General features: G+C 40.4%; 2 protein-coding genes across 4 annotated transcripts in view; one reads left to right on the top strand and one right to left on the bottom strand.

Annotated features, from left to right (window-relative positions):
* The window catches only part of AGXT2 (alanine--glyoxylate aminotransferase 2), a 16,121-nt gene extending 12,838 nt beyond the window's left edge, over positions 1-3,283 (top strand). For both annotated transcript variants that reach the window (XM_014257008.2, XM_014257009.2), the window contains one exon: positions 1,284-3,283. In XM_014257008.2, the coding sequence (XP_014112483.1) occupies positions 1,284-1,394 (111 nt within the window). In that variant the 3' untranslated portion in view covers positions 1,395-3,283. The remainder of the gene's footprint in view (positions 1-1,283) is intronic.
* DNAJC21 (DnaJ heat shock protein family (Hsp40) member C21) lies at positions 2,880-15,437 on the bottom strand. 2 transcript variants are annotated; one of them, XM_014257007.2, is made up of 12 exons: positions 15,282-15,437; positions 15,037-15,130; positions 14,051-14,174; positions 13,020-13,142; positions 9,847-10,151; positions 8,462-8,613; positions 8,033-8,120; positions 7,635-7,793; positions 6,962-7,001; positions 4,903-5,093; positions 4,425-4,497; positions 2,880-3,435 (listed from the first exon to the last, which is right to left on the bottom strand). In XM_014257007.2, exons 1-12 carry the CDS (start codon positions 15,376-15,378, stop codon positions 3,271-3,273), a joined length of 1,611 nt encoding a protein of 536 aa, XP_014112482.1. In that variant the 5' UTR covers positions 15,379-15,437; the 3' UTR covers positions 2,880-3,270. The 2 variants fall into 2 exon arrangements, with proteins under 2 accessions (XP_014112482.1, XP_005528038.1); XM_005527981.3 differs by having other exon boundaries at positions 4,425-4,500.

Below are 15,437 nucleotides of genomic sequence, written 5' to 3' on the forward strand. Positions count from 1 at the left end.
ACATACTCAAGTTTTCCTTTAGAGGGACAACATTCCCTAGAAAACCAAGGTTTTCTTCTTCTTCTTCTTTTCTTCTTCTATTCAATAAGAAGAACTCAGCAATACTCAGGACCAAGTCTTTGCACAGTTCAGGTATCACCTGACACATCAGTACAAAACCGGTAGTTCTTTGAGACTGGGGAGCTGGTAATGTACTACTTTGGTAATAAAGGAGAAAAAAAAGGTGTTGACAGCAAGTTCAGCAACAGCACAAAAGAGAGAATTGGATGTGAAGGCCATCAGCCCATCCCAGCTGAGGATGTGGTTCCTGCTGTAGCCAGGACACTGCACCATTTCCCTACAGCACTCAGTTTATGGCAGAGAATTGCCTCAGGGCTGGCCTGGTCAGTGACACAGAGGAGGCAGCTTCTATTTGAGATGGATGGAGGGTAAATAAACCAGACACTGTGTCTGTCACCTCATCAGTTCTTCCCTAAGTCACAGATCAGGAGACAGGTAACAAGCTGAAGCTCAGTGCTGTAAAGTCTCATTCTGTCTGATGAGAGGGCTGTTTATCTGTGTTTGCTTCAGCAGGGGCTGTGGGTGGGAAAGCCCATTATTCCACTCTTACTGTATTAAGTCCTGTGATGTGATGCCAGAAAAAATCTGAAATTTAAGATTCTTATGGAAGATAAATAATCTTAAAAACCTAGATCAAACATTCAGATTTAGGAGTCTATGTTCTTGACAAGTGTAACTGTACATATAATCCTTCCTGATCAACATGCTTTCCAGTTAACAGCACCTAACTACAAGATAGTATTTAGTGATTCATTCATAATGCATTCTCTTAAAAGCCTTTAAAAACAGCCTATATTAAAACAGCAAATGGGCTGACACAATTCAAGACAGCCTGCCACTCTGAGCAGATACTACTTTTCCCTGTGGTAGAGCTGCAAGGAAAGAAAATACGTGTCTCTGTTCTTTCTTTGTACAAATCCATCTGAGATTTTACTCTGTCTGTCTGCAGTAACAGAGCTGCAGACACGACCTACTCTACTTAGGTCTTTTGTGGAGGCAGTTAGGTTATCAAGAGGGGGTCATGAGTCAGATGCAATTCACTGCAGTCAAGTTCAAAATTGCTCCACTTCAGAGTGCATTTATCATAAGCCTCAGCGCCTGCACTGCTGTTCTCCCTTTTTTCCTCATTTTTTGGGGTGGGAGTGCTGACCCAGATAGGCTGTTGAAACCAAATTCTTTCTGTACAATTTGAACACTTCTTTTTCTTTTTGCTCTCTCCTCAGACATTCAGAATTAAGCCTCCTATGTGCATTACTAAGAGGGACGTCGACTTCGCTGTGGAAGTATTTCATACTGCTTTACAGAGACACATGGAAAGAGCAGCTGCAAAATAGACTTGATTTGTTTCCTTCTGTGACAGGCACACACAATCCCTGATACTCACAACCCAGACTGGGCACTAATCTACCCTGGAAGATAAAATCATAGTGTGACAGTTACATGCTTGTTCAATATCATAAGAGCATTCTGAGAGATAGTGTTCAACACAGGATGTGGTATAATCTCTTTTCTAAATGTACAATTCACTTCTACTGTGCTGATTTCTGTGAACTGCACACCTATTTTGCCATTGTCAGAAAAACTCTGACTGGATTAACAGAGTACCAAATACAGAGGCAGGCATATGTTCTTCTTTCCCCTGTGAAAGTTGTATCAAAATCAGTAATTTTCAGAAAGAGTGACAGAAAGAGTTGGGGAAGAAATTTCAGTTAAAACTGTTTACCCTGCCTACAAAGACACACTGTAATTAGAGCATTACAAGCAGCTTGCACAGCTGAGATGTTTCTAATTACAGTAATTATTTTTTTCATGGGGATAAGAAATCCAGTCATCACCCTCTCCAAAACACACTTCTCTTTTCCTCCTGCCACCCTTGGGATTGCACAGCACACCTATTAATCATTTTGTAAAGGTGCAAACTCTGGAAGGTGGAATAAGATGTTCTTTCTTACATAATCACCTTTTAATGTGTAAGGTCATTGCTTCCTTCAGTTTCCAATTAAAAAAACAAATGTTGTGGACAGTCGGCAAGAACTGTACATTTCTCATTTTACTTTTCTTCCAATTTTATATATGAAAAAATCCTTGACTCAATAAAGTACCGTGTCAAGTTTGGGGGAGGAGAATAGTCTGACAGTACTTTACAGGAACTTTGGTGACAGAGCACCAGTACCTCTCTGAATCTTACTCCATGGGTCCTAAACAATATCACACAGCCTTTGCTGAGCACTGCCTTCTGCAACTCCATTGGTAAGTCCTGGGTACAGCCCAGTTCCACTCCAAAACCAGGTGTTATCCCACCTTTTTTCCTACTCAAGATCAGGCAGATTATGCCTTTAAACAGAAGTGCAGTGTCTCTCCTTAGAAATCAGAACAAATTAATTCATTCAAGTCACTCATTGTTTTCTCCCTCACTTACTCCAGCAAGGCTGTTCCACTAGACTTTTTTTTCACCAACACCTGCCATGGAGGTAGATGTACAAAACCAATAGGAATTGTAAAAACTGATTAAACAGCTTTGTCATCTAACTCCTTCCTTTCTGTCTGCTGCTTAATGTTAATTAAGTAATTAATTAGAAGAAGAACCCATGTCTTGGAGGTGCTTCATATTTGATAGCGGATCAAAGAATCAAAGAATATTCTAAGTTGGAAGGGATCCACAAGGATCATCAAGCCCAGCTCTTAAGTGAATGGCCCATAGAGGGATCAAACCCATGCCACGGGTGTTATTAGCACCATGTTCTCACCAACTGAGCATAGGCCCTACTACCGGCTACACTCACCCTGAGCTGAGCCCTCTCAAAAGAAAAGCAACAACACACGTGTCAAAATAATTTATTATTTCCTCTGTGTGAGTACTTTATCCATGCAGGTTTCTACAGGAACACAGAGTGAGTAGCTTTGAATTAGTATATCCCCACCTATGGTGTGAAAATTGCTGAGGGGTAAGGAGATTTAGACAAGGTGGCTTTGTGGAGGGAGCACCCACCTGTGCTATGACACAAAACCAATCTATGATTAAAGGAAGGCTGTCAAAAACAGAAGAAAGCACAGAGTCCTCCACAAGTGAGCATTCCTTTTGTGCATCTTCATTTTTTTCCTATATTGGTACTTGACCTCTTTTTTAGCTCCAGACACAGGCAATGTGCATGTTTCAGTTCCATGAGAGTGTTAATGTACAATTCTGAAGACTGTCACTATAGTAAAGTTCTATCTGTTTTTACGTTTCTCTTTTTTGTTTTTGGCATTCACAGCCCCATTTACAGTCGGTGTTGTCGTTGCTCTTGCATGTCCTGTGGCTTTCAGGTGTTCAAACAATTTATTTCGGGATGGAAAAGCACAATTGCAGGTAACACAGTGGATGGGAACTTCATTCTACAAAGAGAAAAAAAACTCAGAATGCTTCACATTTGTACTGAGTATGTCATCAGTGCAATAAACCAATTTCTTGCACACAGTTCCTCCTTGGCAATGAAGTGGGAATAAACTGTTTGTTTCTATCATCAATATTCCATTACTCATTAACAATTAAACATGTATTTTGAAAAAAATAATCACAAATACAACTTCATGAAATTTCAAAGTGCTTTAAGTAAAAAAAAAAAGACTGGAAGCCTTGCAAATCTAATTCAAAGTAAAAACCAGTTTTTATCTCAGCTGACCATACTTTGAGCTCTGAGATTTAGTATGTGTTAGCTGTAGCTACTACAAAGTTTCACTCTCCAGCAAGCATCAATATTGAGAAAGATGCAAATAGTACTGCCTGTAACCTGCTGGGTGACAACAGCACTGACCCCAGTTGTTAAATTTATTTGAACTGCCTTGCACACAGAACTTTACCAACTCTCCTACAAATGAAGCTTAGTCCTGTATTCCTCTGTGAGGACAAGAGCTGAAGTTTCAGTTCTATTAAAATCACAAGGACAGAATTTGTGAACTGCAGGTGACCAAAAAACAGCCAGCCTTATAGTTATATGACCCCACCTTTTAGCCACCCTATGAAGACAGGATGAGAGAGATGAAGAGAAGGCTTCAGGGAGAACTCATTGCAGCTTTCCAGTGCCTTAAGGGGCCTCAAATAAAGGAGGGAGTGTGACTTGTTTTACAGGCAGAGTGGCAAGACAATGGGCAATGGTCTTAAATGGACAGAGGGTAGGTCTAGATTACACATTAGGATGCAATTCCTTTACTGTAAGGGTGATAAGGCATTGGACCAGGGAAGTTGTGGATGCATTATCTCTGGGAAGTGTCCAAGGCCAAACTGGATGGGGCTTTGAACAATGTGATCTACTGGAACTTGATGATCTTTAAGGTCCCTTCCAACCTATGATTTTATTTTAAATAGCATAAGTAATTTGACATACCGTTGTTGAGCTCTCTGAAGATGCCTTAGCAGACTTTTTTGCTTCCTTGGCTTTCTTCCCTTTAGGCTTAGTGCTGCTAACAGACAAAGAGGAACCAAGATCAGTGCACAGGAACATTAAACATTTACAAGCTTCTGATGTTTTTCAGCTTTCAATGGCTCTGCTGCTTTCCCCCTGTTCTTGCTTCATGCAACAAAGTGTAGTGTATCCAGGAAAAAGAAAAATATGATCAATGGTTAATTTCAAAATGTTGAATCAGCTCCTGGGAAGTGATATGGCAGCAATCTGCAATCAAATACCACTTTCAGAGAAGTTCCTACTTTTTGGTTAGTATTGTATTTATTCAAACAAGTTTTGGTGGGCAGCCCCCAGAGTCACATCTGACTATCCCTGTCAATCTATCCTGTAAATGTATCCTTGTTTGTATCAAACACGACACAGAATGACACAGTGACTGCAATACTGCAACCCAACACACCTTTTTGCTTCACTTCTTGTTTCATTCTCTTGGCTGACATCATCTGTAATGCCTGTGTCCTCTGACACAGCACATCTTTGGTCATCATTTACCAACTCCTCTGTTGAGCCACTGTCCTTCTCCATGCTGGGCACCTCCTTCTGTTCAATAGTTTCTTCATCAGCACTTTGATCAAAAGAGTCCTCGTAACTCTGTCCAAACAGAAGAAATCCAAGTTAAATACTTTCAGTTCGTTAGTGACTATGTTTATAGTATTATACTCATTTACCTCAAACATGGCTGGGTTGGGAGGAGAGAAAGCCATGGACTCTCTTAATTTTACTGTGTGTTTTCACTGAGACTGTAACATGTAAAACCTTAGTTCTCCTGTTTTGAAAGATGAGGCCACCTGTGGTGAAGGGAAGAAACACCAATAAAATAGCCTCTGAAACTACAGAAGAGGAGAATGAAGGTAGCTTTTAACTACACACAGGGTTCATCCTGTTCTGACTACCATTTCTTATTTCACAGATAGTAGCTTGGCTTGTAACTTTGCAAAAGGTTAATTACTTAGACTAAAGTTTCCATACCAGACAACTGCATTAGGACACTCAAGCCAAAATAACTGAGCTGACTGAAATTAGGTAGGCACACTGTATTTTCCTTTCCTAGCAGATACTGGCAACCTTTTCCATGTGCCAGATTAGATTCAATATATGCAGTTTAGCAAAATATCAACTCTGAAGCAGAACAGCAAAGCTCCCAAAAGCACAGTAACGAATTTGACCTAACACTACATTAATGCAACTCTTACCATCTCTCAGTAAGACCATCTGTACAGTCTGTTACCTGAAAAAAACTTGGCCAATCCTAACTTCAGGAAAAGAAAATAAAACCCCAGAGATTCACTGTATTCCACAACACTTGGCAGGGGATGGAGGTCAGGATTTCTCAGCACAAGATTCCAGTTTGTGCAACACAAGAGTGGCACCTACTGTCCAGGCTGTAGCAAACTGATGGAACAGAACCACAGTGACTATGTGTGAACTCTGCAGTGAGAACAGACCTTCTGGTCTCAAACAGAGGAGGAAAGAGGTAATTGAAGCCTCATGGCCAGCACAGAAACATAAAGGTCAAGCCAATACTCAGACTATGCAACTGGACCAGCCAATGTGAAGCCAGTAAACTTCATCTGCTTGAAAGTCTCAGAAAAGTTTCTTAAGAGCAAGAGATAATGATGCAGTGGGAGAGGGCAGAAAAGGTGAACAGAGAATAGGAAATTACAGGGGAAAGCATGGAAGAGGCAGGAACTGGTACAGACAGCTCACTGGAACAAGGCTAGGACTGAGCAGTTAGTACTTGAAAAGGATAAAGTTTGAGGAAGGCAGACAGAGGAGTGTTCTGACTATGAAACTCCTGCCACTCAAGCAGTGTTTCTAGCCTGAAACAGTTTGCACTTGGTGAATCTCACCCATTGCTGTCAGCACAGATCTCTAATGTCACACACACAGAGTCAGATCTTGGAGTACCACATATTGGTGTTACTTTTGTTTGCAGTTCAAGAAAAAGGTGGAATGCATGTGTTCATTCCAACAGCTACAGTGCCAGCAGGAAACCAATAGTGTGGCAGTGTTTTTAACCCCATCTAAGTTAGAGATTAAAAAGCAATGCACTATACCAACTCCTGCAAATAAAGCCAGAAGTGACCACCAAACTGAGCTCCTAATGCATCAAGTCCACTAGTGGTCTTCCTGATCAATTCCTTGCATTCTCCCTATCTGCCTGTTTCCATCTGTTTTTTTTATAATTCAGACTACAGCCTTTTTAGAGTCAGCACCACATATTAGCATCTACACTAACAGAATGAAGTGAGGTCTATGATGTTATTATCATAAAATATGATTATAATAAGACTAATAAAAGTTATTCTGGTGGCAAAGAAGAATTAAAAATATTTTTAAATAGTTTTCAAATTCTGTGGAATTTCAAGTTCTCCTATTTTGTAGGACAGAAAAATAATCTGTCAGGAGATAGCAAAACTGGGTTGTAAAGTTCCCAGAGTACCATTATGACTACATACCTTCATTGTTTTCTGTTTCTTCCTTTGTTTCTTTGAGAGTCTGTAAAGATAATTTAAAAATTACCTTTTTTTTATAGAAAACCCCCAAAACTACTAGGATTTCTAAAAAGGTATCAAGCTATACTTTTCCTTTATCCTCTTAACATAATATTGGGTAGCCACAAAAAGGAAGTTACTCATGCCAGAAATTAAAACAATAGGTCTCCCAAACTATTGACTGCATTTAGTAAAACATTTATTCTGCTCAGGCCGAGCCCAAAGATACTAGTGAGATAGCTGGGATTATGCTCTGGTTGTTTAAAAAATGAAGCTGTGTAACAATTCTGATTTTGAGCACATTCATTTTCCATTTATGCCAGTAATCAACTTACAGCAAGTACCAAATCAATAAGCAATGGCTCTATGGAAGCCCCTCTGCTTGAGAAATAACAAACCCTTCTCTTCCTTAACATATAACTTTAAGCAGCAGAGAAAACATAACTCTGTTGTTCTACAGCACTCAAATGCAGTCATGCAAATGCATGTGTTTTACTGGAACTCCGATGCTAAGAAGTATTTTAAATTGCACAATACTGAGAGCAGTGCAGTGACAAATCATCAGAAGCTCCCTCTGAAGGCCACTAAGATTTTGTAAATCATGAGTCATGATAAAATTAAAAACAATTTGAAGTACTTCTGTTTGGGCATGTCTTCTGCTTCTTCCTCCTCTTTGGTCTGTATTCCATCTGCATCATCCAAAGCCACAGGAAATTTCCCTTCTTCCTCTTCCAGTTGCTGTCGTAACAGTGACACCATCTCTCGATGCTTCTTTGATTTTTCATGATTCTTCATGCTGTGAAGACCAGATTGTTACTGCAGGTTGCTCTGAGCAAACATTATTCCATTTACATATAAATTAGTAACAGGTGCAATATCCAGCACTACTATGTATGGAAATATCTGCACTGACATTGTGTTTATTGGAAAGATGACACTGAGCATTATGTATAGTTAAAAATTCTTTAAAATGCAATTTTAAACTACTTAAACCCCAACACCTCCAACCCCAAATCCCCAACCACAACTACTTACGCTTTCTCAGTTTTTAAGAATTTGTCACAAGCAGGGCAGTACAGACCATCAACAAATTCAGCTTCTTCAGTTTCGTCATTCAGTTTGTCTGAAGAGATCAGCGGGGATCAGAGAGACAAAGTCAGATAAGCAATTTTTGAATGAGCTGCTCTTTAAGCCTCAGAAAATAGTCACAGCACTGACATTTAATTTCTCCAGTAGTACTGACACACAGACAGCTCAAGATCACCTCACCAAATTAGACATTGGTATAAATTAACAGTTGCAGCTTGTTCAAAGGGAAACATCAGAGAGGGACAGACTTCAGCTCAGCACCCTCAGAAGGAGGCAGTGAGTTGCATTAGAGTCAGAACTGTGAATCTGAGGCTTTAAGGGAGCCACACTTGTACTGCAGTGACTCAGTATAGATCACCTCCCCACACAGCATACCTTCAATGCCTTTTGTCTCCTGTTCTTCTAATTCATCTTCACCAGCTGATCCATCCCCAAATTCCTTTTCATATTGTGCCTCCATCTCTTGCAGCTCTCTCTCCAGATCTGACATAGTTATCCAGCTCTGTTCTTTGTACTGCTCAGCAAGCCTGCAAGCAGAATACTGTAACTTTTACACTGTGTCCCTGAGATGGGAACTACAGGAACAGTGTTACTTAAAGATAACTTCTACTTAAAGATAACTGTTCTTCTTGGGCATCTCAGGAGGAAAGTTCTGAACCTGTTATGACAGAGCAAACAATTGGAAATCTGATCAATCTGAGTTAATTTGTGATGTCCATGAGCACCTCTACACTGCAAGCAAGAGATATTAACTTAGGTGGGTCCTGGTTGAACATACTGTGCAGCTTGGTCAGTATCAAGCTCACAGCAAGGAAGATAGCTCAATCCTACTCTAAGATCCAAACTCACAAAAAATACAAAAATCCACACATTACTCTTTGACTGTGCACTATGGGAATGTACCAGCTCAGTTTTCCCAATCTAAGTATGCTCCAAGTTATCAAATAGGGCATCACAGGACACCTGAATTTTGCTCCAGCTAGCTTCTGGCCTCAGAATTATCAAACCACTTGTCAGTAAATGTATAACCCTACTTTATTGACCCTAAAGGGAGAAAGTATATATATTTATATAGAAAAAACAGTACATAATATACTCCATATATGTTATTACGTAATTTTAATCAATATGCCGCTATTTTGCAAGTGCACTTTTAATAAGAATTTAAGCTCCTCCCTCATATGTGCAGGTGAACAGTTCTTCCAGTTGAACAAATAAATTGTGGTTATAGTCAAGAGACCACCTCTTCCTATTTTGGCAAAAAAGCAAGAAACACTGCATTTAGTCCAAGGGAAGTGTCCTTTCCAGAGTTAAAAGGAAAGACAAAGCTAAGCTCATTCTCCCCTCCTTCTTTTAAGCAGGTAGTGTTCCAAGGCAGATGAAGGCAATCTAAGTCCAGGTTGTTACAGTCCTGTTCTCCCTTGTTCTAAAACTTACATGCTTTTTTCTTTAAAGGAACAAACATAACTATTAAATTTTATTTCCCCAGTTAAGTAAAAGCACAATGGGTTCTGTGCTATTACAGCCAGTTACCCACAGCACCCAGATAATCATTCCCCACTTATGTTAAAAAACTTTACAAGTCAGAACAGTGCAGAAACCCAGAGATTTAAAAAGCTCACTCTTGAGACCAAAATTAATACCTGTCAAGGATCTTTAAAATAGCAAGTGGACCTACTATTAGAATCTATGTCTATATTGTACCCTCATGGATAGTTTTTCCAAGTTAATAAAGAAAGATTTATTCCACAAGTACATACTTGGCTTGTTTTAGCTTCTGTTGCCTCCGAAATTCCTCTGCTTTCCTAGTTTTTTCTGCATTTTGTTCTTCTACAAGTTTTCTGTGAGCCTGTACCCTTTTATCCCTCTTACGAATAAAAGCTACTAGCTGGCGGATCAGTTCATTCCTCTCTTTCCTTGCTTTCTCTCTCGTTTTCTTGTTCTCTTTTTCCATAGCTCGTTTCTCCCAGCGGTTTGAGGCTTGTCGTGTGTCATACTCTTCTTTCCAAGCAAAGTTTTTCTGAGTACAGAAACTCTGCCAATATGCATAGAAAGGGTGGACTACCTGTGAGAAGAAAACCAACACTTGTTGATGAGGGACAGGAAAAAGAGAGAAATAATTCAGGGCTTTTGTAACTATTTTTTCCTGAACTACTGTATAGGCCACAGTTTTGCCTCAGAGCAATGAAGATTTAGAGAAACTTTTAACATCATCATCAAAGTTTGAAAGCACATCAATTCAACAATCTTGTCTGAACTATTACAAACTGCAACTTCTAAATATATCCTCCTGCAGGACTGGATCATGCTGACATTAGTGTCCAGTTACTTAGCTCCGCTGTATTTCTCTTGTCAAATTGAAAAGCACAATCAGAATCAGATATGCTGCCTACAAGCTGGTACTTGCCTATAAACCTCTCCATTACACCACACCAGAGACCAACCATACATTGCACAGCATTAAAAAAGGAGCAAAATAAATACATAATGCTATTTCTTCCCTGTACATTCTCTTTGCTTCCTGAGAAAGACAGAAATGCATAGCCCTTGATGATACAAGAGCAAGGAGCTGTGACTTGCACAGGTTAACAAGCTTAATGTGAAGAAACATTTACTCCTGTTTCATTAGCAAACTACATGAGTGACCCTGGCTTTCACATGAAAAGAAAAAGTAAGTGATTGTTATTTATTCTCCTCTCTTTTACTGATATTCATGGGTAAATGCTGGACTAATAACATGCCATCATAATCACTTTGCGTTTGTTCTTTATTTCTCTCCAAATAATTATTGTCCTCCATTTTGTATTTTCAGCAATCAAGATATGCCTAAACTTCCTTCTTACACTACTTGGCCCATCAATATTGCTTTTATAATTCACTCCTATATGCCCTACTGCTCCTGCTTTGGGATACCTCATAGAAGTAATGGTTTAATATGTTTTCTTCTAGTGAGCCTTCTTCTTCTGCCATTTTTATTCACAGGAACTACAACTATCAATTGCTATTCACAGGAACAACTCAACAATAACTTCCAGCAGCCTATCTACATGCAAAGTTCATGTCTGTGACTTGTGGCAAGTAAGTCACTACAGTTTTTCTTGCTATAACAAAAAATAGCCAATAAACATTCACATTTCATACAATAACCTAAGTAATATTAGACTACCTACCTCAGATTTCTGCTTCAGAAGAGGATACTTTATGTGCAAAAGAATGCACACCGATCAACTGATAACAGGGATCATCCTCCCCTTCACCAGATGTAAAAGGTGAGACTCTCCCCATTCTCAGCAGCTACCTTAACAACCTGCACATGTCTGGCATCCTCCAGCAGCCTGCACAGCAGCCCTTGCTGAACTCCCAGGAGGATTTTGTTTTGCCTGCTACTCATATTCAGAGATAATCACTTTTGTTTCTGTATCCAGTTGACCTAAAAGACTTCTATTCCCATGAAGGCTTGTGAACTCATAGCCTTAAGAGTATCTTTTCTGTCCATCTGGTGCTGACCAAGCTGCCTCTCATGCTTCTTGTGAATTCACAGAGTAGACCAAACCTTCTAAAAAACTCCTCCCATTATATTCCTACTGCATAGAGAAGTTAGCACTGCAATGCTGGAATCCTCTGACAGTGTAATATCTTTGTCTGAATATAACACAACAGGGAAATTAACTTTCTACTTAACAGAGGCTATTTCCTATAAAATACCCCCATGAATCCCTAGGGGGGAAAAAAGTGAGCACTCTGCTTCCAGAATAGCATGAGCTATGCAGGTGTCAAAGCATGTTGAATTAGAATTCCAGTCCTTTTAGCAGTTACTAATTGTCAGATTTTGAGTCTATAACTGTATCTGTCCCACAGCCTCAAAACAAGCAGTTTTCAGAAGATGTTTCAAGACAACTGCATTAAAAGACAGATTTTAGCTGGTTCACAGATACTGTGTATTCTCCCTGGGAAAGATTTCCATTTGTTAAGCCACCTTGTAACTTCTCACCACATCCAAACACCCTTCCTGGCACTTCTTAAGAAGTCTGACTTGTAACTTTTGTTTCCATCTCCAGTGGAAACAAGTTTTGTACCACTGAAGCTAATAACTTTAAAGGTATGTATCAATTCAAATTTCATAAATAATTAGCCGTCGGAGAAAGTGTAGGGGAGAAGCACCCCCCTAGTGCACAACATTCAAGTGCACTTCATACACGTGCAGTTATTCCTTAGGGAAAGTGTTATCACCTCATTATTTAATTTCAACGCAGAAATACTGGTAACCTTAAAAAAAAAAAACCTAAATCTGATAGTCTGATAGATTCCAACAAACAGCTGGCAAACCAGATGACAAGAATTCAAGTCATACAAGTACCCATACACTTTTTTTCTTTCTTCACAGAGGAAAGCATGCAATGTTTTCTGAATCAAATCTGACTATAGGCTAATTGCAGATGACAATGTAATCATAATGGAAGCTCACACTGACAGTCAAGATCACATCTATTTTCTAAAGACTGTGCTACACACTAAGTGCTATGCAGCTTTCCTGTAAGAGGAAAGATACATATTATAGGAGAAGAAAATTGGCTCAATACCCCTGCCAGTAATAAAAGCAGTGTTAAACACTTGTAAGCTACTAAGAAAAGATCCATTCTTTTGCTTTATAGGTCTTGCACTAGACCTGAGTTCCACTGGCATAATTGATGGTTGGCCCTGTGAAGTATCTGTCTGACAACTCACCCTGCAGGCCTGGCTAATACTACAGCCCAACAGGAAATACCAATTTTAATTCACAAAAATATGAATCAGACCATAAGCACTTCCTTTGCAGAAATGGCCTACAACAGTAGAAAATAACCACAGATATATGGTATTCACCTCAGATTTCAGGTGCCCTTCCTTTCGGACAACTCCGTTGCCTGCAGTTTAGTCTTACACTTGCTCTTACCGTATCATAGTCACTATGGGAATATCCAAACATAGGGAATTCTTCACTATCTTCCTGTGTCATATATTCCAACTCTTCCTTCGCAATCTTCTCAAAAACTTGTCGATAGACTGTAAAGAATCCCTGAAATAAATAAAATTATTAAATAAATAAATAAACAAAGAAATAAATAAATCTTTTGCATAGCTCAGCAATAGATGTTCAAATGCTCAGGTGCAGTGTATTTTAGAGAAACATTGCTACACTGCAATAGCAATTCAAAACCAGTATTAAGGCCTTGTAAGCACTTGCTCGAAGCACAAGACCCTTCTTAACAAAGTTCTGTCTTTCATGACTTTTATTTCCATCTTCTTCACGCAGTTTCTGTCACATATGTAATCACATATAAATTTTAGAAGAAAAAGGTTTTCCATATGCTGTAGATGGTGATACATTTCTAGTTACACAGGACGGAGTTTTGTGGAAATTCCAGACATAAAATTCACTAATGAATATCCTATATTTTTCTAAACTAATATATAATTAACTAACTACTAGTACATTAACAAAAGGACAGGTAAGTATTTTCTCTGGTGAAGATTTTTCTAATCACCTGGAGCATTTTATTACTTGGTGAGTATTTTAAAATCCAATGAGGAATTCAAAAATGCAATAGGAAATTCAATTATAGCAAGCACACCTTCCACAAAGACTGTTGTTACATTGTTTTTCTGTAGTTTTAAGCATTCGAGCCTTGTAAGGTATTTCTAAATAAACAGATGGTATTGCAAAGCCTTGGAATTGTAAGAAAAATAAACAATATGCCACAGCTGTAGTTGTATAGCATACTTGGACATTATGATTGAATGACTGATGAAGGAATTGTTGGACAACATGCAAGAATTAAAGCTTCCTTATACATCCAGGCTAAGTTTTGTCTTATATTTGCATAAGCCATGCTAACAATTCTATGTACAGCTTTAACACAAAACAAATGCCAATGCTTATAATGGAATTTAAACTGATTCATTAAAGATTAATTGATTCATTACCTTTTCATCATCGCCATATCCAGAGTAGCAGCTAACAGTGAAGTAGTGCAGCAGATCTAAGCTATCATCTTGATAGTCTCCATCAACTCCCCCTTTCAGCAGAGCCTCTCTGTGATTATCATACCTGGAAAAAATTCACAGCATCAAGGATGTAGAGACACAAAACACCTGTCAGTGCTGATAAACTAACACAGTACACCTACCACATCACTGTATAGCTTAACCCACTGTTTGTAATTTGTCTCTCCCACCCAAAGTCTTCAGAGACAAAAAACATGGCAGACACAGTAAATATTCCCTCTTGATCTTTACTTTGCTTATTATTACTTTATCTACAATATCTTTAGCAGTAATTCCTCAACAGCCAGCTACCAATCAATCACATTTGAGCAGGATGCCTCACCAAATTTCCAGAAATAGGTAGGGCATTATTTAAATCACCCAATACTTACATGCACTCAAAAAAAGCCCAAATCATACATGAGTACATAAAAACTGAAAACCAATCCTGTATTTTCAAGGAAGACAAACTGAGAAGAGGTGGGTTTGGCTGTGTAATCTGGCAGATGCTTCAGCCCATGTGAAAAACAAGCTACAGAGAACATTTAGAATAGCAATCCCTTAGAGATGTTTATGTGTGTATTTCAAATTACGACTGAACACCTGTACACACTGCCCAAGGCCTGAGGGCTGACCAGAGCTGCCGTGAAAAAGCTGCCCCATGCTCAGGGAGGAGGAAGCAGGCCAAGCCTGCTTGGCCTCCCTGTTTTCAGGGGCCCGGCACGCCTCCAGCTGCCGGTACACCACGAGGAAGGTGAGAGTGCCCGTCCGTGGGGCTGCATGGCTCTAACTCTTAAAAAGCCTAAAGCCAGGCGGCTGCTCCTGCCCACGGCTGCCCGCGCTGACTTGCAGCGAGGCCCAGGAGCAGCATAGGACAATCCCTGAGACAGGCTGGCAAAGCCTCTGCCAGGCCAAGCGCGGCTCACCAGGCCCGTTCCTGTGGGTCGCTGAGCACGTCGTACGCCGCCTGGATCAACTTGAACTGTTCCGCTGCCTCCTCCGCGTTCTCGAGGTTTTTATCTGCGGGACAATTTAACGAAACCGTGTCAGCGGCGATCAGGCTCGGCGGCAGCAGCCGCCCCGCCGGCCCCGGCCCCGAGCCAGGCCACAGCGCGGTGCCTCCGCGCCGCGCGGGGCCGGGGCCGGGCCCGGGGCCGGGCCCGGGCCGTACCCGGGTGCCAGCGCAGCGCCAGCCGGCGGTACGCCCGCTTCAGCTCCTCCTCGGCGGCGTCGCGCCTCACGCCCAGCACCTCGTAGTGGCACTTCATGGCGATGGCGGCGGCGGCGGCCGGCGGGGCGGGGATACCGGGACAGCGGGCACCCCGCG

Source organism: Pseudopodoces humilis, chromosome 4, assembly GCF_049639895.1.
Source record: "Pseudopodoces humilis isolate 2021_Gansu_Grassland_sample_001 chromosome 4, ASM4963989v1, whole genome shotgun sequence".
Classification (NCBI taxonomy): Eukaryota; Metazoa; Chordata; class Aves; order Passeriformes; family Paridae; genus Pseudopodoces; species Pseudopodoces humilis.

Coding starts and splice junctions, on each gene's coding strand:
- DNAJC21 (XM_005527981.3), bottom strand. CDS start 15,378: ATGAAGTGCCACTACGAGGTGCTGGGCGTGAGGCGCGACGCCGCCGAG. Junction 10,152..13,019: donor CCCATAGTGACTATGATACG/GTAAGAGCAAGT, acceptor TTCTTCTCACAG/GTAGTCCACCCTTTCTATGC. Junction 7,002..7,634: donor GAAGACATGCCCAAACAGAA/GTACTTCAAATT, acceptor TTATCTTTACAG/ACTCTCAAAGAAACAAAGGA.